The sequence below is a fragment of the Diabrotica undecimpunctata genome, chromosome 3, assembly GCF_040954645.1.
Source record: "Diabrotica undecimpunctata isolate CICGRU chromosome 3, icDiaUnde3, whole genome shotgun sequence".
NCBI lineage: Eukaryota > Metazoa > Arthropoda > Insecta > Coleoptera > Chrysomelidae > Diabrotica > Diabrotica undecimpunctata.
In genome coordinates, this window is record NC_092805.1 from 63,753,316 (window position 1) to 63,780,362 (window position 27,047).

Genomic DNA, 27,047 nt, shown 5'->3' on the forward strand with positions numbered 1-27,047 from the left:
CGCTCACTTCAATTCAAAATGGCAGCGTAGTAAAATGTGTATTGTGATGTTCATTGTAAACGATATAAAAATGGCTATCGATAGTGTTATAAATAATTATATGATTCAAATAAGCAAGAATATAATTGAAAAGTGTTTGTATCCTGTTGAAGTTTTGTGCTCAAAGTCTGTGAATTATCAATTGCAAGGTCTTTGGACATTTCCTGGTGGTCATACAGATTTTAAACATTCAAATAGAGGATTTAACACTGTGAAATCTAGAACGAGATTGCCTTGTATATTCTGAATTGCTTACTAATATAAAAATGTGGAACTGTACAAGATCTTTTAGTCCAGCAGGACCTGTTATAGGGCCTTTTCTACAACCACAAAAGAGAGACTTCAGTTATAACATGTCAAATCTATCTGTAGTTCCTAAGAAACTATTTTCGAATCAAAACTTTGTTAGTAACCATTATCCAAAAGTACAAAATCATTTTAACAGCACATCCTACAGCCCATATCACACTTGTCATAATAGTGGTGACACAATTGAACTTATCAAAGTAAAGTCTTCTGAAAATTCTAGTCAAAATAATATAGATATAATTCAAGAAAATCCTCCAGAAATTCCTATAGAGAAAATTACAATTCAGAATAATCAAATGTGCTCTACCAGAAAACGGTGTAAGAAAAATAGAAGAAATCGCAAGAAGGTAACTAACAAAAGTTCAAAACAAAATAAATCCAGAAGACAAATTAGTGATATGATGGAAGTAGATATTGAACCTGATGTCTCTAGGGACAATACTGACTACAGTATGAGCTCTAACTTGTAAGTAACGTTATTAAATTGCAGTTATTTTATTTATGCTATGTACACATATAAAGTGTTGTTCTAGATCAAGCATTCTACTAAACCAATAATTCTGGCTGTTCCTAAATTATTATTGTAAAGTGGAATATTTTAGTGAAATGAGAATGTAGCATAATGTTTAATTTCAGTTACAGAGCAATTCTTAGATCTTGTCATATGCACTAATCCTAATAAGCTTGCTCAAACCACAAAACAGATCTAGTACTATAATGGGCTGCAAATTGCAAAAACAATGTCAATTGATAAATAATGTTGTCTTTTTAAAATTGGGTGCAGTTGTATCAATGTACCAAACAATCACAATTAAAATAGCTCCATCCAGTTTGGCACTTTGACATAAATTTCATATACATTGTATCTGTATCACATCTGTTTGCTTCTATTCAGAGATACTGCTACAAACATATTGTTCCAATATAAAATAGCAAAACACAGAGACACTGAATTTTAAATGTCCAATTCCCATGTGAATCTGACTTAAATTTGTTTTTGTCTTGCTGTAAATTTAATAGTTTACTTCTTTGTAGTACCTAGATATTTCGACCAAAGGATCTGAACTGCACATTAGCATAATATAAACATTATTGTTGGTCAAGAACAGCAACACTGATACACGAAGGTATCTTTTATGTTTTATTTTTATTAATTTGTTCAGCTAATTATTTTCCTTTTATTTTCCTATAAAAAGGAGTATGACTATCAGTTTAGATACAATATATAGTTCACTAAGATAGTGGTGATTTGTGTGTCAAAATTTAGGGAATAAAAGAAAGAATACTTGCTACTTTATTCTTTATTGAACACCAATATGAATCCATACACATCATCAATTCATCTAACATTAGATGAGCATATATCCATATAGAAACCAAAGTTTTACTTATGAATCATGAAAATTAAAACATTTTCAAAATTTCATCATTTCAATTCAATTTCATTACTTAGTAAAAAACAACTAAGTAACAGAATACTTTCTAACATAGACGAAAACAAAATTCCAAAAGCACTGATATTGTTTATTGAGTTATTAAATGTATTATTATTATATTATTACATTATTAAATTTTATATTACTTTATGTAGCATGATTTGGACAAGTTGTTTCAATTTAATAAAGGTGAATTTTTATATTACCAGAGAAATCACCAAACACTTTACTTATTGGTCTACAAATGAAAGAGGAAGTCAACAGGTTGTTAATTAGCAAATGTATAATAACTAAATTCTGAATGCACTGTGTTCAAGAGTGTCATTAAGTCAGACTACTATTTATTTATTTTTGTGTTATTTAGTACTGACCAGTAAAAACTTCACATTTGTATTTCTTCCACCACTCTTTCTAAATAGAAGATCTTTTGATTGTGTTTACTTAGTCTATTCCAAATTCTAAATATCCCTAGAGTCAGGGAGATCTACATGGCAACTCTGGTCAGGTTATATCCTCCTGACCTTATACCTTTTGTCAATATTTACATCAATGTATTCTAAAGTGTGTATTCACTTTGGCCATATTTGCATATATTTAATAAAACATAAATTCAATTGTTTAATTCCTTTAAAAGAAACCAAAATTCTGATTTAAAATTAGTTTCTTCAATACCACAGATTTTCCATAATATTCCTTAACTTGTTTACAGCATTACTCTTACAGAACCATTCTAAAACAGCTTATATTCAATTACTGCTTTATAACAAAATGATCATTTTTTTAATTCATTATCATATCAATCTTGATCTTAACATATAATTTTTGCATTGATCTTAGTTATAACAATGTATATTTACATTGATAAAAACTTATTTATCTTATCATTAAAAAAGTTTTTGTCCAGATATATGTGGATACTTTCTTTAGACTGTGAGTTCAAAGGTGCCTTAGATATGGTTCACTGTGATATGTAAGTGCTTAATTTTATTTTACCAAATAGTAAACACATTTGGAAGCATACATATATATATATCTTCATTTTATCTTTATTGTCATATTAATTTTTACCTTTAGCTATGTTTCTTACTTAAAATATTGGAATACTGGAATAATGATGTTACTGAATAGAACAGCCATTTCTAAAAAAGACTTCTTTCCATTGCATGAGAAGTTAGTAGAGAAACAAACAAAACAGTTAATATTCGTTCATTTTCTAGTTTAATCAAAACTGGATTATATACAATTTAGTTTTTGCATATGCTGTTAAGCAGGTGTAAGAGGTTTGCCCCAAAAGTATCTGACCTTCATTAACAAGTTTATTGTTATTTATTTGTCAAAAAGCAATTGCCCAATTTAAATACAATATAATACTAAAATATAAAATTTTAAAACCCTAATTTATTACATGTCATAAAATTTAAAACTAACAGACAAAAAGAAAGAAACAAAACAGAAACCAGGTCACAATTTAAAATCACCTAAACTAAAGCTAGTAGCATCAAAGAATCACATGCAAGATATTAATTGCACTTTAAAAATAATTTGCCTTTTAAAGCAATGCATCCTATCTGTATACTGATTTGCAAACCTAACAGACCTATAGAGCGTTTCACGTTAAGAAAATAACATTAGGCTTATGGAGATCAGTGTTGCCAAAGCTCTCAGGCATGCGGTTTACTAGATTGTCGATATATTTTTCGAATTTCCATTTTCAATTAAAATTTAACTATAAAGTCAGAATAACAACTGAAGAACCACAAAGCCTTATTATCATTATGTAGTCTCAGAGAACGACATAAAATCGCTGACATACGCACATCGTATTATTTTAAGTTGCAATTAGTAATTAGATATATGCATTCCAAGCAGTCCGTTTATTTGCTTTTAAATTTTTAATAGCCGGCGAAGTGCATGATTTAACTAAGCAATATTTTCTACTGATTTCTATGATTTATGGTATATGATATTCTTACCGAAAAACAAATAAACTGTCGTTACTATAATTAAAATAAGATAAAATAAAATTATCTTTTGTAAATACTATTTATTTAATTAAAATCATTTTCCCTACTTTTCATCTCTTGTTTCGAATGGACACTTTTGGTCAATTATGTTAAAAAACAATTATTTAATTCATGTCTGTGAAAACGAAAATACAAATTATACAACCCTGAATCGTGCTTGTGTTCATCGTGGCATCACTGCGCTTCTATCATCCATAAGAAATACATGGCCCTATCTCCGCAATGTTATTTTCTTAACGTGGAACGCTGTATAGATAGATAAGAATTATATCCATAGTTTGTTCAATGGTGGGTAATTTGGAAAAGTTTGATAAGTCTGGTCTACCTAAAAGGAACATGGAGGTTAATTTTTTCTAACAGTTGTGGACTAAAACTATGGGTGTATAACTATATTGTACAGCATAGTTAGATCCTTGTGTATGCATCTGACCTGAAGAGTTGTGCTGTTGAGAGAACTTTCAATGTTGGAGTAATTGATTTCATCAGCTATATGGTGGTCATTAAATGAAATAAATCTTAAAAATTTATGTTGAACCCTCTCAATAGCCTAAGTTAGGTCTCACTAGTGAACAGTAAAATAATTTAATAGAAGAGATATTAATAAAATTCTTATTACAGCATTTGATAAAGCACAGCATTTGAAGTGACTAAAATAGTCATCGATATGTGCAGTATGAATGATAAAGTGGAATCAAGGACAATACCTAAATCTTTAACTTGGGTTACAGACTCTTAAGGACAACATTTTATAGTATAGATTTGGTTGGTGAGGTTTCTGTTATGACTAAAGACCATTAACTGACACTTTTTAACATTGAGTTCCATACCATTTTTTTCACACCAGTCAGTGGCTCAAATCATTCAAATCTGCTTGTAGATCATGGTAATCATAGATATTCATGATCATGATCTTATAAAGTTTTAAATCATCCCTGAACATGAGAGAGTGTGAATGGTCAAGCAGGGGACAATATTATTCACATAAATATTAAAGAGAAGAGGTCCTAGTTGTGAACCTTGAGGTACTCCAGATGGTACCTCTATCTCATTTGATTGGAAGCCTTGATGCACTTGTATTCTTTCTGTAAGATAAGAAGATTTTAAAAGTTACCCCTGAATACCCAGACTATTTAAAACTTTATGGTTTACATGATCAAATGCCTTTGTAAAATCCATATATCCAGCATGCACTTAAGTACCTTCCTCCAAAGATTCCAAATTGAAATCAGTGAAGGTTAATAGATTAAGAAGCTTAGTTGACAGGTGATGAATAAATTCAAATTGTTGGTCTGTAAAATAGCATTTTAAGCTAGCACCTAAATAGTCATAAACAAGCCTCTCAAATACTTTTAGAATACAACTAAGTATACTGATGGGTCCATATTTGTTAGCCTTAGAGTTATCTCCAAACTTAAGTATGGGAGTAAATATCAGACAGTTTTTCATAAATCGCTGAAATAGATATACCACCAGAAGCTAAAATATTATAATGCAAAACACAGTCTCTATCACTATGAGTATTTGAAAAGTATTCAGCAAACAAATTAACAATGTCTGTACCAGTAGAACCAGTGATATTATTATAGTGTACCTGATGGTATATTAGGTTTGCTATTTTCATTATTAAAAAATTTCCAAAAATTTTTAATATTGTCCCTGGGAGTTGATCCATGCAATGTAATCTTGATAACATTGTTGTTTTAAGCATTTACATTGAGCCCTTAATGCAGAAAACTCATTAAAGAGAGTGGGGGATTGAATTCTAAGATATTCTTTGTGAACTTTCTTTTTCTGAATAATTTTAACTTGAGATCTGGAGAAAAGCAAACTGGAAATTTCTTTGTTAAATACTTTTTAACTGGAACATAAAGGTCAATTTTTAAGAAAATAATATCGTAAAAATACTGACCATATCATCAAGAGACTTATGTTTAAACAAATTTCTTGAGTGGATCAGTCCCTTTTGTTTATGTTATCTTCTTGACGATATCTCTCCATTATTTTCTGTCTCTAGTTTTTCCTCCCCATTCTCTGATTCCTACCCTTTGAAGGTCTTCTTCAACTTCTTGCAGCCACTTTGATCTTGTTCTTCTTCTTCCCTTTCTTCCTTCTGGATTCCATTCTATCATTGCATATGTCACTGCTTCATCTCCTGCTCACCAAATAACAAATACATGCACAACATTATTACTTCCTAACAAAACCGTGCTAGATATATATTATTGTTTTACAGATGCTATAAGCACCCCACCTCCTTTAGAAAAAAGAACTTGTTACTGAAGATCTACCCTTTCGGTGGATGTTGTAGTCAAACATTTGTAGTTCAGCATTGTTAAAGTCACTAGTCAACCATGTTTCATTGAGCACTGTGATGTCATATTGTGAGTATGATATATTTTCATAGAGAAGATAGAGTTTTGTTTGCAAACCTCTGACATTCTGAAAATAAACGGATATTGATGAAGTTGTTTCTACTTTTATTTCTGTTGATTTTTTAAGTTGGTGCCAAAACGTTCTAGTTCCCAATATGGGGTTACAATAAAATCAGTAACTCTTATGCACACTCTAATGGCATGCTATTATGCACATGGTTTTTTTGTGCTGTAATTGTTGAAATCTTTGGCAAACTATGACCATTGTACCGTGATTCCATCTTCTGTTTGTTGTTAACCCAGAGGCTTTGTCCTGTGTTGTCATTTTTGTTTGTAGGTTGTCAGTCCATGAGATTGGTTGTATTCTTGCTTGTGTATGGTGTTCTGTTTCTTTTATTTTGCTATCCTCCCGTTAGGAGGATGTTGTCTTCTTCTTGTATAATAAAACACAAGTTGTTATTAAAAAGATACAGTCTAATAAAAAATCAGAATTAAGTATAAATAATTAAAAATTTTTAAATTCTTGTCGACATATTTATGTTATCAAAAAGAATTGTTATTTTTTAATCTATTTGTTAAATTTAATTAAAAATGGATATTGTCCTTTAATAAATAAATAACATTTGTGGCCTTGTAGATTTTTCCTAAAAGTTCGCCACAGTTATGGATTTTATCCTTGTATTCTTACAGACTATCAATGAATAACGTAGAGGCGCGTAATTTTACATAAACCATATCCTCAGTGGTACAATTGGAGGAATTTTTAGTCAAAATCAGAATTTTTAGTCAAAATCAAAATATCTAAATTATTCTACAAAGATTGTAAATATTGTCTAATTAATTTTGCGGGAAATTTAAATGAACCAATGAAATAATCAGATATTTATTGAAAATTCATGTTTGGAAATGTTTTTCTTCATTGGTTATTTCTCTAATTAAATACACATCTTTTTGACATCATCTTGTTCAGCCTCGCCTGTGAACAGTATTTCTTCCAGGAATATTGGATCTTAATTGGATATTTTGTAGTAATTGAGTTAATTGTTCTCTGAGTGGCAAGTCATCTAGCTGTAGCACATAATTATGCTTTGTTTGTTTACAAAGATATGTCATATCTCTTAAGAGCGTAGGCGCAAAATTTCGGGCCAATGCTTTTTAAATGCATTCATTTTTTTCGAATCCTGAGAAAACTAATAAATATTTTAAAAAAATTTAAACGCAGAATGAAAGATTATATTATTACGAGGGCCGAATGTCCCTTAGAATAAATAAAAAGTTTCTTTTGAATAAGATGTTTAAAATTAAAAATTACACTTAATTTTCTCTTCGTTTTCACCCCTGTTACTTAATAAAATAAACATTATAGAAGTTTTCAGGGACTTTCGGCCCTCGATAATAATGTAATCTTTCATTCTGCGTTTAAATTTTTCAAAAATACTTATTAGTTTTCTCAGGATCCGAAAAAATGAATGCATTTAAAAAGCATTGGTCCGAAATTTTGTGCCTATGCTCTTAACTCATTCTTTAAAATCGCATTACTTTTAGACATTTTTTGAAAACAATATTTCAAATTCAATGACTTGAACGGACTATATCTTTAAATATTTTTGAATTTTGGTTAATTGTAAGAGAAATAATTTGTGATATTCCAAGTTGAATGATTCTGTTTTTAATGAGCCACAGTCAATTGTTAATGCTTTTGTCAATTTCTTTAGCATTGTCCATAATCCTTCTTTTTCCTGCCTAGATGAGTGGAGTCATAAACCTAATATCAGTCACAGCTATATACGCTTCTTAACTATTAAAATTTGTGACATTCTGGCATGTTTACAGTGTCTTAATACCTATAAAGGTCCTGGTCCAGATAGGATATCTAACTTGTTTTTAAAAAATTTATCATTCTCTCTATGTAGACCTAAGTTGCTTATTTTTAATAAATTTCTGACATAGGGTCACTTTCAATCATAGTTTAAGAGAGCCTTGTTTTGACTCCTACACAAATCTGGCGATAAATGATTGATTTGTAATTATCGTTCAATTACAATTATTTCTGCTATTCTTACTGACTTGGCGAGGTGGATTTTTTGATATGTATGGAGAACTTCTTTACCGGTTGAAAAGTTATATCCAAGACCGATCTTTGTGTGTCAAACTGAAGGGCTTCACTTCAACTGAATACTTTCCAAGATCTGAAGTACTCCAAGATTCCCATTTAGGACCTCTACTTTTTGCATTTTTTTATGGTTCTGTCAGATCTTTGATTGACTGTGAAGTCTTAGCATATGCAGATGGCATAAAATTATTTCGTATTATTCGGGACTCTTCTGATTGTATTGGATTACAGAAAATATTGCACAGCCTTGTGAACTAATTTTTTAATAACGATTTAATTAGTAATCATGGAGAATGTCAGGTGATCCAGCTTTATCGATATCTTGGGCTTGTGGCTTTTAAATACAATTTAGAGGATATTTACATTGAGAGGATCAATAATGTCACAGATTTAGGTGTAGTTTTTGAGATGAATTCCCGTTCCTCATTGCAGATCTAATTATGGTTCAACTATAGGTATAGTCCGATTTCTCATGAATCCTAATCACTTATTAAGATGTATATTTTATTCTTATTTGTAATTTTATATATTGAATATTTCTTTAATGTTGCATTCTTGTATAATTTTAACACTGTGTTTGTTCCATTAGTTATCAATAAATAAATATATTACGGATTAATTATTTATAATATAAATGAATATTGCAGAATAATCATACGTCTAGTCGCTGCAGTTTCATTTCCAAGCTATACAATATTGAGCTTTCTTTAAATCACAGACCTTTATAGCACGATTTATTCACTCGTTCAACGACTTACCGGGTCGACCTCCTTTGTTTCGTTTTTTGAACGCAATAATAATTATGAGTGTAAATCTGATGAAAGCCACCATTAATTATTGTATGACAATTCTTTTTACAGTAACATGTAACTTTAAAATTGTTGTTTTCGATATTATATACATCGCAATGTTTAAATTGCAAATATCTCGAGAGAACCTTAAAATATCGACATCGAGCTCGTAGGTATATGTTTTTTGTTTAAAAATGATGATTTTGATTGTTTCTAGTTAAATACTGTTTCGCACAATTAGAACTATTTAACGAGTGTCCTCTAGGAGAACCGTAAATGATGATAACTTCTTATTTGTCGTCCTCAGAAACTAGATTATACCAATTTTGATTTTAATACATTTAGATATTTACGAGATTGTTACAGATATTCGATAAAAATATCTCATCTCCAACTCCGTGGATTTTTTTACAATTTTATAAGACATGTTTTAGCTATTCTATCCATTTTAATAACTGTTTTTCTCCACTTGCCACTTTCTATAAATATGATCCAAGAGTTACGGGTCACCCTATATAGTTAAAAAACCTTGTCCAGTGTCCTTTCAAAATATTTTCATCATAATTTTACCTTACTGTTACTCTCTCACTAACTTATAAGAAAACATTAAACCATAACCTTGCAATTATCGTTTTGCAATTTACTTTATAGCGTGTGTGTGCACTGGCTGCCTAGGTAACAAAATTATCGGGAAAGTAAGATACATAGTTGCATCAGGTAACACGTTTTTAACAGTCAATATTTTAAGAATTTAATGTAATGAAAATCTTGTTTGTCAAATTCATTACAGGAAAAGTACATTTACACTATGTAGTCGTATAGTACAAAAATATTTTTGTATGTATTACTTTATCAGAAGTAAACAAAAAATAATTTCATTTTGTTGAAAAAGGGTAATAACGCTGGTGAAATAGACTAAGATTGAGATGAATTATATTTTATAACGTCCTCTTCCTGATGGAACTTGCACAAATTTGGGAGAGTTGTAGCAATCGATAACTTAAGATGTAATATATAAGATTCATTTAAATTTCTGAAATAGGATATTTTCTGTCTCTTCGTAATTATTCTTTCTTTATTTCTTAATTTGAACTAGACTTAATATTGCTGTAATTACTTTGTATAACTTAAATTGTTGACTTGTTTTCTGTCCTTTTCATGCAGAGGTGTAAAGTACCATAGGGTATTTATTTTTAAATGTAGTGTAATTTACAGCTTTTTGCTTTTAAATCAAGTACCCACTAGACTTATCTGTTCTGGCTGAATATACTGTTGTGTTTCTGAAACATTGACTGCCCTTACATTTCTTTCTGTCTGTTTCTTCTCTTTACTCCCGCACTTACGCTACTTCAAAATTTATTTACATATCAGTGGTTCTGTGAATGTTCTTCTATTTATAAAACTTTCTCATTAGTGGACAGAATATAAACTCAGAATTTAATATAAATTTGATTAAATTAAAAATAATAATAAAAGTAGTTTTTATTATTTATAAAAGTATTCAATTACAGATTCAATTGATATGTTTATTACTTACTGAATCTGCTTTGTATATAGTTATATAATTTCGAGTTATTTATTTTTTAATGATTTTTAGTTTGCAACTTCTTTTCCCATTTTTCTTTACTGGACTGTATTTGTAATCATGAATATTCATCAAATGTCGGCCCATTGTATTAATTACATAACTAGATGGTAGAGCTAAAAGAGCATATTGCCTATGAGTAATGTCGACGAACAGTCGGACGCACCTACACTGCTGTCATTAGGCCAATGCTAACTTACGGAGCTATTGCTTGGGTACCAAAAGGCTACAGGCAACAGCGATTAACAAACTAAACCATATTAAGCGGATGGCTTGCAAAAATATAACAGGTACCATGAAAACAATACCAACTGCTGCGATGGAGTTGATCATTGGCATCACGCCTCTAGACATATATTTATGTCAAAGAGGTGGGGCTGGTGATAATGATGCGACTACGCTCAGCTGGTGCAAACCTTGACGTAGGAATGGGACAATTGAGAACTCGTAAAACTCTTTTCTGGCGGGGAGAGCTGGATGCGCTACCTATGCTACAGGCAGGCTACGACTCAATTGAACCAAAGTTTGTCTTTGAAAACCCCTACAAAATCGAAACTAGACAGTATAGGGAGACAAACGTGGCAAATGCCTATTGCATATACACCGATGGCTCCAAAATGGAAGAAGGCTCAGGATATGGGATATACTCCAAATCACTGAACCTAAGAATAAAATGGGGTATGAGCAAAAATGCCAGCGTAGTTCAGACAGAACTGACTGGTATCTTCATAGCCGGAAAAGAAATAACCCAAGAAGGTATAGCCGGAAAACTCTAATAATCTGCACAGATAGCAGGCAAGCGCTACTAAACTTGAATAGACCACGTGTCATCTGGGTTAGTAGTGGGGAGTCATGAGTCACTAACTCCTGGTGACTTGTCCACCTTCCTAGAAATGGCAGGATGGATAGAAAGCTAAGGACGACAGCTTCTTGAGAGGATGCACAATGGGTCAATTGTGGCCTAAGTGCTGTGGAACTTAACTCTCCCTCCCTACTCTACAGATACAGATAATTACATAACTAACTATTAAGTATTAATATATAGTAAATTGATATATCAGTTGTTTGTCACTGTTCTAATTTCTAGTCCTAGTGCATCTCCCACATGTATCAGCGTGGCTGACTTTATATTGGATATACCCGCCAAGACGAGCAAATCGGACGACGATGTGTTCACATTTATATCTATCTCACCCTCCATCAGCAACAGACCATATACTAGAGAAAGACAGATATCTATCTGCGAATCCGAAGACAGTTTTATCGTCTTTGACAGTGGCACTGATGAAGAATTGAAGTTTTCCGATTCGGAGGATGACACCGAATTGGATTCAGAAGACACGGATGATGGCGACGACGATGAAGTCGATGGTGGTTCGGATTCAGAAATCGATGACGACTGCGACTCTTCATTCTCGGTGGTGCCTTGTAAGAGGGTAAGTTTAATTTTATGATTACTTATTCTTACTTATAGACAGACTAAAATATTGACTGAAATTTTTCATAATTTGTATAAAAGTTTTATGTTAAAATCCTTTATAAAAGGTATCTAATTTCGGGCTACATCACAGAACGTTTTCTGACTAAAAAGTCCATCTTCTGTGATGTAGCCTGAAAGCGTGTTTTTAATTATATACCTTTTATAAAGGAATTTTAGATTAAACTTTTGTGAATCATGATATACAGCTAACTACAGTAATTTCATTTTCCTTGTGGATTTTATATAAAAATTGTATACGATATTTGAAAGAATGCAAGTATATAAAGAACATAAAAACAAGAAGTAAAAATATATTCACAATCAGCCAATATGCCATTTTTGTCTTAAAATTCACTATTGTAGCGACTACCATGGTATTTTTAAAAAACTTTTTCCACCCCCAAGTTGGGGTGGTAACCACCCCCAGAGGAAAAGCTCATATTGGCAAAGGGTAGATTTGGATCTTTGAACCATTTTCTACATACAGTCAAAATTTCAAGCAAACCGATGCATATAAAAAATCTCAACAAAAAACCTGGACTAGAGGACTAAAATGACCAGTTCATCAACATAGCACAGGACATAATGCCTGGCGTTGCTAAGTCTAGCTATCAGCCCATACATGACCAGATTCCACAAGATAGGAGATAAAATTCCTCCCGGTGGAAAGCCTCAGGCTACTTGTGCTGAGACTAACGTTGCGTATATCACACGGCTCTCCTTTCGTCTTCGGCTTCCTGTCTTTACTTTTAGACGAATCTCGGTTGTGATTACTTCATAGGAGATGTTGTCAAATGTTCTCTCTAAATCGAGAAGTGCACCCAACATCACCTCTTAGTTTTCCAGAACGTACTCCACCCTCCGTACGAGATAATGCAGTGCCGTTTCCGTATAGAGTCCTCCTCGAAACTTGTACTGCCCCTGATGTATCGAACTTTCAATCATTAAAACATTCCATATAGGCCTTCTAGCAGTTTTTATAGAGTTTATAGTACGAATGACGTAAGACTTATCGGTCTCAAAGATAGATGAGCTTTTCTGTTCGGTTTTGCCAGGTTTGGGTATAAAAGCCACCCTTATTAGCTTTCATGCTTTTGGTATGTACTTCATTCCCTAGGCTAACCCGCTAATGAAATTTTTTTACTTTCTCCTATTTTTTCTTCTACATCTAACTAAATTTCTCTATTATCATTTATTTCTTTTCTCCTGTTTTCCCTTTATACTCTTGTTTCTCATTTTGTTATTGTTCATTCGGATAACTTAAATATTCTCTCTGTAGTTTTTAGTTTTATGTTTTTGTTCATTAAAATTATGAAACGTAGATATTTAAACATATTTACTGCGTTATTGTTGATTTGGCTTTTTCTTTTAAGTTTCTACCGCTATGTGGCATTTTTTAGTTTTTCAGTGATGATGTTAGCTATTATGTGGTGAAAATAATCATGATCAATTTGTTACATGCTTCTTGTTGTTTACAAGATTATCGGCTTCCTATATAAAAATCACGTCTTCCGTAGAGTAGCACACTTTTTTGTAGTACTTATGCTGTCTTTCTCCTTTTAATGGTGGTCAAAAGTTCTCTGTGTCTTCCCATTCTGTGCCAAACCATTTCGTTCGTAATATTATCGGTCCACTCTTTTTCAAAATTCTTCTAAAAATCCACATCTCAAAAGCTTCCAGCTTTCTCTTTAGGTCAACAGTAACAGTCCAAGCTTCGGCACCATAAAGAAGAATAGAATCGATATAACGTTTTACCATCCGATATCGGATTTGCAGATCGAGTCTTTGGTCGCTCAGAAATTTCCTCATCGTCAAAAAGGCTGCTCTTGATTGCTCTATTTTTGATCGAATTTCTTATTTTGGATTTAGATCTTCAGTAATCCAGACTCCTTAGTACTTCATTTTGTCCACTTGTTCAATATTTTCATTTTTTATCTGGATCCTTGTAATGACTCTTACTGATAACCATGGTTTTTGTTTTCTTTATGTTTATTGTTAAACCAAAACATATATTGTAATTAGTACTTTGTCTATTGATTAATTCTGCTAGCTTATATTGTGTTGACAATGATACATTACTGATACAATGTTTTTCACTATAAAATCACAAAATCATATATTTATATCGTTCTGACCCTAAAGGCATTCATCATCATAAACAGCTCTTTCATTCATCATCTGTCGTAAGCCTCCCTTAGGTGTCCATCAATTTCTTGTTTTTTTGCATCCATTCGTGACCAGCCATTCGCTTGATGTCATCAGTCGATCTGGATTAAGGTCTGCTTCTACTTATCTTATTTGCTCTTGGTCGCCATTCAAAAATTTGCTTCGTCGAATAGTTTATTCTATTCTTCCTATGTGTCCAGTTCCATTTTAACATGGCAATCTTTTGGATGTTATTTTTGATCATCTTATTTCTTCATTAGATCTGGGATTGCTAAGCTTAATTTTGAGTATTCTCAGCAAATACTGCCCATGCTAAGGAACATCTATTTAAATCAGCCTTTAGGTTAAGCTTTGATAGTTCGATTTTTTGTCCTATATATATATATATATATATATATATATATATATATATATATATATATATATATATCGAAAGCTTAACCTAAAGGCTGATTTAAATAGATGTTCCTTAGCATGGGCAGTATTTGCTGAGAATACTCAAAATTAAGCTTAGCAATCCCAGATCTAATGAAGAAATAAGATGATCAAAAATAACATCCAAAAGATTGTATATATATATATATATATATATATATATATATATATATATATGTTACGAGCAATGTCCGAAATTGAACAATCCTAGCATTGTACAGAAAATCTTGCCCACTTCTAGCATTGCACCCCTTTACTGTACAATCTCCGAAATATATACAATCGTCGCACTTTGTATAAAAGAATTGTTGTACAATGTTCGAATTTCAATAAGTAGCCATGCGTCAAAGTTTAAGATAATAGATATCAGATATCGATTTTTACAATTATTCCCCATTTGTTATTAACGACAAACAAACATCAATTGAGGTTATAAATCCATAATTAACCAGCGTTTTTGACTTTTGGATTCGTAGAATTAAATTATTTTAAATTATCATACATATCTCTTGAAAATCTAAGATGTTTTACAAACATCTTCCCAATATTATATAGTGATGTATCTATCTCTTGAAGCTTTGAAATGTTTCACGAACAATATCCCTATTGTAGAACAATTTCTTCTTTGATTCGATTTTTCAATTTTTGATTTTTGGTGTGTCGCTTGTCAATAATAATCGATTCGAACCGATGAGCGTGTCGACAATTATTTTGATTATTTCGGACATTGTACAGTTTGGGGGTACAATGCTAAAAGTGGACAATAATTTTTGTACAATGTTAGGATTGTCCAATTTCGGGCTTTGCTCGTAACATATATATATATATATATATATATATATATATATATATATATATATATATATATATATATATATATATAGATATATATATATATATATAATATATATATATATATATATATATATATATATATATATATATATATATATATATATATATATATATATATATATATATATATATATATATATATATATATATATATGACTCGTCCTTAGTCCAGAATTATATGCTCAGTTATACCTATATAGAGATTAAGTTCGTTAGATTTTAATTTTTCCTAGGTTTATTTTTAATCCTATTTCTTTTGATATTTTATTTAGGTCTACTAGCATTGCCTGCAATTCTTTTCTGACTTTTGCTATTAACGGTAAATCTTAGATGGTTCAATTTTTCGTCGTTTATCGTTACTCCTTGTAAATATATAAAAATAAATACTCCTTTATTTTCCCATTAAAAAAAAATCGAAACGTACATATATTCTAAAGTTAAAGTAAATAGCTTAGGTGAAGTAGAATCTCCGTGTCTTTTTCCCTTTCTGTAGTTTTATCTTTTCTGTCTTTTTCTTCTGTTTTTACTTTGCCCAAAGTGTATTTTCTAAATCCTACTTGTTGCCGAGGCTGATAACTATCCAGTTTATTTGTTAGTCGCAATATAATTATCTTCGCAAACAGCTTATACCAGGCATTTTACTTTCATTATTTGTATATATTGTTTCCAACTTACCATATATTTTTTCTTTCTTATTCTATTCTGACTATGGCATTTATATTTTTGTATTATTTAATCCAACATTTTTATAGTGTGTCCAAACCATTCAATTTGATTTTCCGTAGGTCTTGTGAAGATATTTTTTACTTCTACTTATGAATGAATCTTTTTATATATTCGATATTTTTTATTTCCTTCCCCTCCTTTATGATGTTTTAGTGGAGTAATCATTGAAATCATTTTGTAAAATGATTTTAGTTGGAATCATCATATGGCTAGTAGTACTTTATTTCAGAGTTAGTTTCAAGTTCTACATTAGTTTTAAACTACATTCATCATCATCATCCAGCCTCAAGAGTCCACTGCTGAACATAGGCCTCTTCCTCATGTTTCCAACCCCGTCTATCTTGCGCCGCTCTCATCCAGTTTTTATTGAGTCTTCTTAAATCGTCAGTCCATCTTGTAGGTGGTCGACCGACGCTTCTCTTGTCTTCCCTTGGCCTCCATTCCAATAACCTCTTTGTCCATCGCCCATCTGTCATTCTGGCTATGTGTCCTGCCCATCTCCATTTTAGTCTGGCTATCTTCTCGATGATGTCAGTCACTCCGGTTCTTCTCCTGATGTCTTCGTTGGTTATTCTGTCTCGCAGAGTTATTCCTAACATGGACCGCTCCATTCTTCTCTGCGTGACTCTCAGTTTGGTAGCTGCTGCTTTTGTTAAGGTAAGTGTTTCTGCTCCGTACGTCAAGACTCTTTAGGCGGCTCACTTTTAAAAGTTTCTCTCAGTTTTCCAAATGCTGCCCACCCAAGGCCGATTCTTCTCTTCAGTTAATGAGTCTGGTTATCCCTGCCAATCATAATTTCATGTCCCAGGTAGATAGATATAAATACCTGGGACTGGGACATGAAACTACATTAGTTAGGACAAAAAACCTCAAAATATTTATTTAAATTATTAAGGATCCGACAGTCCTGTCTTGTCTGTGCGATAGCTCTTCGATGGAAGGTCCTAGTGTTGAAATTTGGTATATAGGTTATTCTTAGTCCAGGATATTGAACTTGGGATAAATCGGTCAAAATCAAAAATCAATAAAGCTGCAAATAACATCGAATAGAGAGGATGTAAACTCGTGAAACTTGGTACATTGAGGATATAAATACACAATATGTCAAATTTCGAAGCACATGGTACATAATTTATAAAAATACATGTCTAACACTATGAAATTATATCGAATCTACAAACGTGTAAATTGCTAGTATTGTACACATTAAAACAATTCGTTTCGCGCTTATTTCGCTGATGAGTGTTTCGATAATCTGTTATATCGGTTTATTGTTGTTAGATAAACAATTGCTGTATGTTATTTTCTGAACAATAAAACTTAAATTATAAATTTTTTTGTTCATCTGAACTTAGGTACTTACTTTTCATAGTTTTTAATTTGATTCAGTGACGTAATCATTCAACATATCGGACGGGTGCTCCATTTTTCTGTAGATACGCGCAAGTATTTCTCATACAGTTATTTCTCGTCTCATAGGCTAACCTTCCAACCGCATTTGTATTACAAACAGCTCTTTTAGTCCATTGAAATATTCCATTTTTTAGGCCTTACCGTTTATTTCTTAGAGGACGCAATTTTTTTATGTGTTGGGTATAAGCTTAAATTCAAGTTTGTGGGGTTGCCACCCATGTCCGCCGGCATTTTGTAATATGTGGTGCAAAGGGTTTTCGCGATGTATCTCGTAAACTAGCAACCTTACAAAAAATGATATCAAATATTATTTGTAGCAAATTAAATTGTCTACAACTTTATTTTTATTACTTTTTACCGTAAAATGAAAAAAAAAAGTTATAAATAAAAATAACTAAAAATTTTGGAACAATTTTTTTGGGCCTTATAACTCTTTTTCTGATAATTTTACAATAAAATGACATAAGAGCAATATTATAGAGAGATTTAAAAAAAATAATTTTCACTACAAATTTGTTTAATTTCTTTAATTTCTCTGCCTTTTACAGCGTTCCGAAGTTGACTGGGTTCTTGAATACTCGCCATCTTAGAATAAGGGGTGGGGTGCAAAGGGAACATTATTTGTAGAAAATTAAATTGTTTACAACTTTATTCCTATTACTTTTTATCGTAAAATGAAAAATAAAAAATTTATTAACAGACATAAGTAAAATTTTTTTAACAAATTTTCTTTTGGGCCTTATAACTTTTTTTTAATCACATCATAGCAATATTATAGAGGGTTTTTTAAAGAATAATTTTCACTGTAAACTTGTTTAATTTCATTAATTTTGACGTGACAACGTCTTAAATTAGGTTGTGGCTCGGAGTCACTCATGAAAAAGTGTAACGCCCGCTCACGTCTGTTACGATGAGTCACCGAACGAGAGAGAGGCCCGCCGGACCGGCGAATGCCTTGCGTCTCTCAAACATGATCGGTCCGCTGGTGCGATGCTATTTCTCCTATCATCGTCCTATCCTCAACAAAATCACTCAAATAGAAATTAGTTAAGTTTAAGTTTACATGTACAATGTTTTAGTAAACAAAATATATTTCTATAGTTAAAATTTGTGCAATTCTTATTTTCATTCAATTCCTTGTTCCTATTGTGCAATTTAATAATATTGATATCAATAAATATTCTACCGAGAAAAAGACGTTGTCACGTAAAATCTTCGCCCGTAAAACCGACTTTACAGGCAACCGATTTTTTTTTTAGTAAAACAGCGCTCCTAAGTTCATCGGGTTCTTGATACTAATAACAATAAAACGAACCATTAGACTTTATTGGTTATTATATATTTTTTTATTCATTTAATTTAAAATCAATTTATCATTTTCTTCACATTAGTAGATTATTATTATTTTATTATCGACCCTCTGCAACACCAAAAAACGACCCCACCTCGTGCGCTTGCGTTGCCCAAAAAACACCAATCAACAGAGATAAAGTTTAATAAGAACACCATACCAACTTTATCCCAAGATAAATTTCTTGGTAATAAAAAGATCAAAACAGACTTATTAGACCTTCTCAAAACTGCTCTATCAGAAGTAAGTTTTAGTGTCGAGCAGGCTGAATCTGATGCAGATACATTCATCAATCGTTCTGCGCTTGCTGCATTCCAATCCTATGATTCTGTCACTATCGTCGCAAAGGACATTGACATTTTTGTCTTGCTCATGGGATTAGGAAGGAAGTAGTCCAGTGTTGTGTGTATAAAGTGTCCAATTTTTTTAAACCTTTAAAAGGGCGTAAGTCACACCCTTTTGGTATAAATTATACTGTCCTTTGCTGTTTCTCCATGTTTTTTTCAAGATGCGACATAACATCATCAGCTTACAAGATCGGCAAACTTAAATTCATTAAAATTTTACAGAAACATTCTGAGTTAGCTAGCGAAACAGCATTATTTCTCAGTGAGAAAGCCGATCCATCTTTGGCTCACTGTCGTTGACGAACGTTTTTTTGTTTCCTTATATGGTGGAAATAAAGGTGATTCTCTGACAGCATGAGATACAAACGATTCGCTAAGACAGTGACCAAAAATGCATTTAACTTTTCATCGCTTCCGCTAACACAAGATGCAGTTCATTTCCACAGTCTTACAGTTTATCACCAGAAAACACTGCGATCCTGAGGAATGTTGGATCGCAGTGAGGAAACTGTGGATCAATGTGTAGTTGCCGAAAAGCAGACCCCAAATTCTCTGCTTTGTGCCTCAAGTGTTCTGGTGTCATGTAAATCAAAATTAATCGAAAAATTCGAAGATGACTTACCCACTATGACGCCAATTCTAACTCCCGTTCTTCTGCAAACATTCACCTATACTGAATTAGATCCTGAACCGCAACCTGGACCATCAAAGAAAATGAAAAAACAATAGCTGGAAAACAACTTTTTGAATATATAATTATGCTCAATATTATCTCGCCTGGAAATTGTCCGTTGCTTAGGCCTAATGGGCATACCGCTTAAAAAACGCGCCTCCAGTCTCTACCTCATAGATGATCAGGAAAAAAGTCGATAATAAATTAATAATAGCATAGGAATGTTAACAAAATGATAAATTGTATGAATAAAAAAATATATAACATAAAACTAAGCGTAATGGTTCGTTTTTATCTTATTGTTACGAGTATTCAAGAACCCGGTCAACTTCAGAGTACTGTAAAACTCGGAGAAATTAATGAATTTAAACAAATTTTTAATGAAAATTATTCGTTGACAAAACCCTCTATAATATTGCTCCACTTTTTATTGTTAAATGATCAGAAAAACAGCTATAAGGCCCAAAAGAAAATCTGTTCAAAAATGTTTAGTCATTTTTGTTAATATTTTTTTAGTTTTCTGCAAATAATGGGTGATAAAATTTTCTCTAGGGTTGCTAGTTTATGAGATACAGTACGAAAACTCTTTGCACTCCTTATTCCAAGATAGCGAGTATTCGAGAACTCGGTCAACTTCGGAGCTCTGTAAAATCCAGAGAAATTAAACAAATTTGTAGTGAAAATTATTCTTTGAAAAATACTCTATAATATTGCCCTGATGTCATTATATTGTAAAATTACCAAAAAAAAAGGATAAGGCTCCTAAGAAAATTTATTCAAAGATTTTTATTTATTTTTGTTTTTACCTTTTTTTACATTTTACGAATAAAATTAATAGAAATAACGTTGTAGACAATTTAATTTGCTACTAATAATGTCTGATAAAATTTTCTGTAGGGTTGCTAGTTCACGAGATACAGCGTGAAAACCCTTTGCAACCCCTCTTCCAAGATGGCGGTCGGGGGCAAGCGTGGCGACCCCACAAACTTGAAGTTAAGCTTATTCTTACCCCCCCCCCCCCAAATCAAAAAAATAAAATAATTGCGTCCTCTCAAAAATGCAACGCTAATGTAACTTTTCAATGGACTATTATTATTTTTTTAATTTTATATACATGGGTGTTTCTATAGCCTGTTTCACTAATATACTTCCGATGTTGAAATTAGGTCGAGTTTTTTTACTTTAGTTACCCAACAGATTATTGACATACTTTATTCTTTAAGAAAATAAGAGGCTACAATTTTTTTAACTTAATTAATATTTTAATGTTTTGGAATGAAATTGTTGACACATTAATACTGAGATGAAGTCAAGAATTTATAAAGCCAGTGTAAGACCAATAATGACATATGCATCAGAAATAAGACCCGACACAGCCACAACGCAAAGGCTACTGGAAACGGCAGAGATGAGAGTACTGAGAAGAATTACAGGAAATACGACGAGAGATCGAAAGAGAAGTGAAGACATTAGAAGAAAATGTAACGTACAGTGTATAAATGAATGGACACAAAATAGAAAAAAGGAATGGAATAACCACATAAGCGAATTAGTCATGGGAAGACCTGGTTCGTTTCGGTAACCCGGGTCTTTCAGGTCAATCATTAAAATGATCCGTTCATATGAACGCCTAATTAAATTTGTTGTTTAAAGGTCAAGTGTGTATAGTTTAATATTGTTATTTTTATAAATATTTCTGAAAGTATATGAATTAATGATAATACAGGACCCGTTCATAGAGATTCGTCCATTAGAACGACTTAATTATATCGTTGTTTATGTATAGAATTCGATATTGTTAAAACTATAAATTTCAGAATGAAATATAGTTTAACTTTTCTTAAATCATCTTCAGAAATCATTAAAATATAAAAAATACGTGAAACAGTTAAGTAAAATTACAAATTATAAGATTATAATAATTATATTATAGATATTGTTATGTTTATGAATGAATAATAATGCAACAGTTAAAATGGATTTTATTTCCTACAAATTTATAAAGAAAAAATAACAAAATACAAAAAGTACTTTAAAGAAATGTGAGCACATTGCTTCGAACAAAAATAATTAAAAACTATACGTTTACAAATAAAATTTGTAAAACTTTATTACCTTCTTCTTCTTCATGTGCCTTGTCCGTTCCGAACGTTGGCAATCAACATCGCTATTCTGACTTTGTTTACGGCAGATCTGAATAGTTCAGCAGATGACAATCCGAACCATTGCCGCAAGTTTTGGAGCCACGAGTGTTTTCTCCTCCCTGGACCCCTTCTGCTGTCTATTTTCCCTTGAACGATCAGCTGTAGTACTTTATATTTATTATGTCTCATAACGTGACCCAAGTATTCCAACTTTCTTTTCTTTATACTTATTCCTACCTCTCTCTCTTTACCTATCCGGCGTAGTACCTCTTCGTTGGTCACGTGCTCAGTCCAGGATATTCGTAATATACGTCGGTAAGCCCACATTTCGAAGGCCTCTACTTTTTTCATCAATGTTGCGGTCATTGTCCACGCCTCCATTCCATATAACAAAACCGGGAATACATATCATTTCAGAAGTCGAATTTTGAGAGGTAGGGTGAGGCTTTTAGAGGTGAAAATTTGCTTCATGCTAGTGAACGATGCTCTTGCCTTTTCTACTCTTATACGTATTTCCTTCGCTTGATCCCAATTTGAGTTAACTGTTGTTCCTAAGTAGATGTACGAATCCACGTGTTCAATTCTTTCATTGTCTAATATCAGTTGCTGTGGTGGTTGTTGGGTTTTGCTTACTAACATCCATTTGGTTTTTGTGATATTTAGTCTGAGTCCGTATTGTGCACTTGTTTTTTGTATCTCACTCATTAGGCAACTCAGTTCCTCCATACTGCTTGCTAGAATCACAGTATCATCAGCATACCTTATGTTATTAATTATTTCTCCATTTATCTTTATGCCTTCTGTGCTTTCCTCCAGCGCTGTCTTAAATTTTAACTTTATTACTACTTAATCGATTTCGTTAATCTGTCAAAATATCAACTTATCAACTTCGGTTATTGGTGACGATTTTGGACTATTTGTTTGCACACGATTACTTACTTTTTGTCAAAAACGGGCCACACTGATTTTTGTGTCTCTTCCACACCATGATCTTGGGTTTGTTGTGTACGGGGTTTATTGAATTTTTTTTTTAGTTGGACTTATTAAAGCAGTCACTTGTGTCACTAAAGATTGCGTTGCTTGTTCAAAAGCGGATTCATTGTTAAAGCCATGCATTTAAAACGAGGATTTAATAAAGTGGCTTCTGGATATATTTTATTTTCCTCTATAAGGTGAAAACATTGGTTTAACTTATAAAAAACTGCTTCCCAAAGTATTTACTTCTGTTGGAGCATTTACAGAACGTTGCAGAAAATCAGAACAATGATGTCTAAGGGCATTGTTTAAAAAAATTACTTTTGATGTTGTAATCTGTTGTTCGCATCTCATTTCCTAGGTAACGTCTCTTAACAATTTCAATCGTTAAACTAAACAGAACAGAATACGGGACCATTGACTCGACAATTCGAATGTATATAATTTTACAGTTTTGCAGCGTAGGGGCTTCCCCGTTCCAATTAATTTATGAGTGAATTGACCGATCAACGTGTCGATATCACACAGTTCGTTTCATAAACACTAGACAGTGTCATTCATAGTCATAGGGTCATTCGAACGATAGGGTCACAGAACGTGATTGTATCAATCACGGGTCTTCGAAAGGATTCGTTCTTTGTGAACGGATCGTTCGTGACCTTCTAATCACTAGAGTGAATGGAGGAGACCCGTGTCGTCAAAATAGCAAGAGATAAGTCACCAATCGGCAGAAGAAGTATCGGACGACCGCGCAAAAGATGTAGTGACATCCTTCCATAGAGGTATTAATCCGCCAATGAACAAGCAGCTTATAAAGAAGAAGAAGAAGAAGAAAAAGAAGAGGGAATGAAATTGATAATTGGATAGATGTCGTTGAAAATAACTAGAAAGAAGCTTTCAAATGCTGTATTATTTGCCATATGATACCATTTAAAATCATTTTAAAAATTGCCACTTTTTATCAGTAGGTTATTGAAACGTCGTAAAACTTACGCTTACTTTGCTTGTCCAAAGATGTATTAATAATTTAATTTTTATGGTTCAGAAAATGTTTTGGGGTGGAATGCTTACGACCCGTACTTTAAATAGGTGTTACGGTCTTGTTCCCTTTTCTGGAAATATCAGCTATGAATAATAACTTTTGTCAGTGTGGTCAGTGTTGTTTGATTCTTTTCTAATTCTATTTTTTTTAATTTGTCTTTGCTTTTTTATCACTTCGTACCATACTAGTATAAAGCTGCATTAAGTTTAATAAACTTTTCTTCTCTGGTATGTCCAAAATGTTCATTTTTTTTTCTAAATTCTCAGAAGACATCTATAAATGAATTTTTTTTGTAATTACGTTTTTTTGTAATATTCGACTTAAGTTTCTTGCCTCTTGTGCTGTTGTCAATATATTGTTTTAGTATCGCATTATATTTATATTATAAACTGTAAAATATGAAATTTAATTGGCGATAACACATTTATCACATTAGCGTACTAGTTACTGAATAACAAGATGCATAACTTTAGTATATTATGGAAAATAATGGAATGTGATAAATCATTTTAGGATTTTACAGAAAATATTGCATACGTTGCATGTTTCATTTACAAAATGTGTATATATAATTTACTAAATTTAATAGTTTTATAACAAACTGTCAATGTCAACCATGTCACTTTGCCTAAATAAAAATTTTACGAGATACGATATTTTTTCTCGTATAACAATGTTGCATTGAAATAGGTAATGAAACCATTCTCACAGCAAGTGTTACTGATTCTATATAATTGTTTTTATTGGTTTTATATCGGTTTTATTATTATTCCGATAAGTATTATAATTATACATATGTAGGTATATCAATAAATGGGTTAGGCAATTTTCTTCTTTTCCAGGTCTTTCTTATTATACATTCATTTTAACATATCTCAATACAAACATTAGTAAATAAACATATCTCAAGCTTGGATATTCTCTCACTTGCTAAGATAATCCATATCGAGTTGTATAATTTTTTCTGGGGTCTTGATTCATTACTTTTATGTAAATATTGATATTAGAGGTATTAAACTTTGCATTTACTGAATATTTTGTTAGTAGTTGTTATGATATGCTATGGATCAATTTCTTCTTTCTGCCTTATCCCTTTAAAATTTATATAGTTGCTATCAACTGTAAACTGTACGCCAAAAAGTGGAAATAGTTATTTTGGTACATATAGTACTTCTCAACGAAATTGAAACCGAAGACTCAAGCTTCCGATAAAAAACTTCTATAATTAAACGACATATATTAAGCCTATTCTACAAAATTTCAAGTTTTATATAAACTGTTTGATGGATGTAATAGTTTACACCCATTTGAATGGTTTACAAAATAATTCTTCTGGGAGTTCATATTAGTTTTATTATATAAATTCTTATTAGCAAAATTATAAATCAACTCCCCAAATCCCACAGTGATATTCAGCACATACTATGACAGATCTAATCATATTAGCAATGAATTTGATTTTGTTTTGGTAATTTTTTCTTATTTTTGATCTCAAATTTAAGGTAAAACAAGAGGTAAAAGTCAACGTCTTAATCGGGAACTTCTAAATCAATGCATAGTATCAGTTTCTAAGCAAGTTTTGAAAAGGCGGTTTTGAAAAAGTAAAAGTATGCTACGATTATTTTAAAATCAGTTATGAACAGAAATCTGGCCAGATCGAATTGTCAATACTTAGTCAATGCGCTGTAGTGTCACTTAAGATTAAGACAAGATAAATATGGAGTATGGAGGGTATATAAACTATGGAGTATATAAAAAACGTTTATAACAAAACTGATGTATATCCAATACGACTATTCGCTCCGTGCGTGACTGACGCGACACCTACCGCCTTCACCTGACAGTTTTGGACCTACCAATTTTCAGGTTAAACATATGACATATGTTTGACATTGTTAACTACATGCGAAATTGACAAATATTAATAATTAACTTTTTAATTATATTTTTTAGTTTATGTACAAAATAAATGTAGTATTAAAAATTGGGTTTCTCAAAATTCATCATAATATATCTTTTCAACCACAAACGGAAAAGAAAGGGAAAAATCTGGTACTGGCAAATCAAGTTTGTCACGTGAAAGAGCATATATTTAAAAACAGTAATAGTAAAAGTTATAATATAAAAGCTAAAGTCATCAGGCACTCTGCAGTTAGCTTGAAGCCTTATAAAATATCATTTAAGGTAAATTATTTAAATTTTTCCTATTTCAATTGCATAAAAATGAAGTTATGTGATATTTACTTTTTCATATTAATAGCACGGATCCATCTTTTTCTTTTCTCTAATTTATATGTAATCTTTGGGAACCTATACAAACTACACTTACTATTTTTGCTATTATTAGCACAATTAAATACGCAATATGTTTTTGCACACATTTTTGATAAAATTTATGCGTAAAAAGGTAGGTCCAATTTTGTCATATTTCGCCGCTACGCACGCTGGCATCGTTTCAAAGTACCCCTACCATGGTCACGCACGGAGCGAATAATTTATAATTATTTTCGATTATACAGGGTCAGTCAGAACAACGGAATGAACCAAAGTTGTTTTTTTTTTATAGAACACCCTGTATATTATAACATTTTTGAATATATTTTTTTAAAATATGAGGAGTTTGTATAAGGTTTTATATTCCTAAAGTTAATATTCTTTGAAATATTTACACTTTTATTGAGAAAAATGTTCATATTTAAGAGGCTGTGGATTATGTTTAAAATGTAAATGATATCATATGATGATATGTCAAAGTTTTTCTAGTGTAGTGT

At 31.7% G+C, this 27,047-nt stretch overlaps 1 protein-coding gene across 2 annotated transcripts in view; it reads left to right on the plus strand.

Moving 5' to 3' along the window:
- Window positions 1-27,047, plus strand: part of PPP1R15 (Protein phosphatase 1 regulatory subunit 15) — a 50,474-nt gene continuing 23,427 nt past the window's right edge. The window contains exons 1-2 of one of the 2 annotated variants that reach the window (XM_072526017.1): window positions 1-814; window positions 11,757-12,105. In XM_072526017.1, the coding sequence (XP_072382118.1) occupies window positions 306-814; window positions 11,757-12,105 (858 nt within the window). In that variant the 5' untranslated portion in view covers window positions 1-305. Of the gene's footprint in view, window positions 815-2,677; window positions 2,755-11,756; window positions 12,106-27,047 lie in introns of those variants that run through there. The other variant, XM_072526018.1, reaches the window with a different exon arrangement.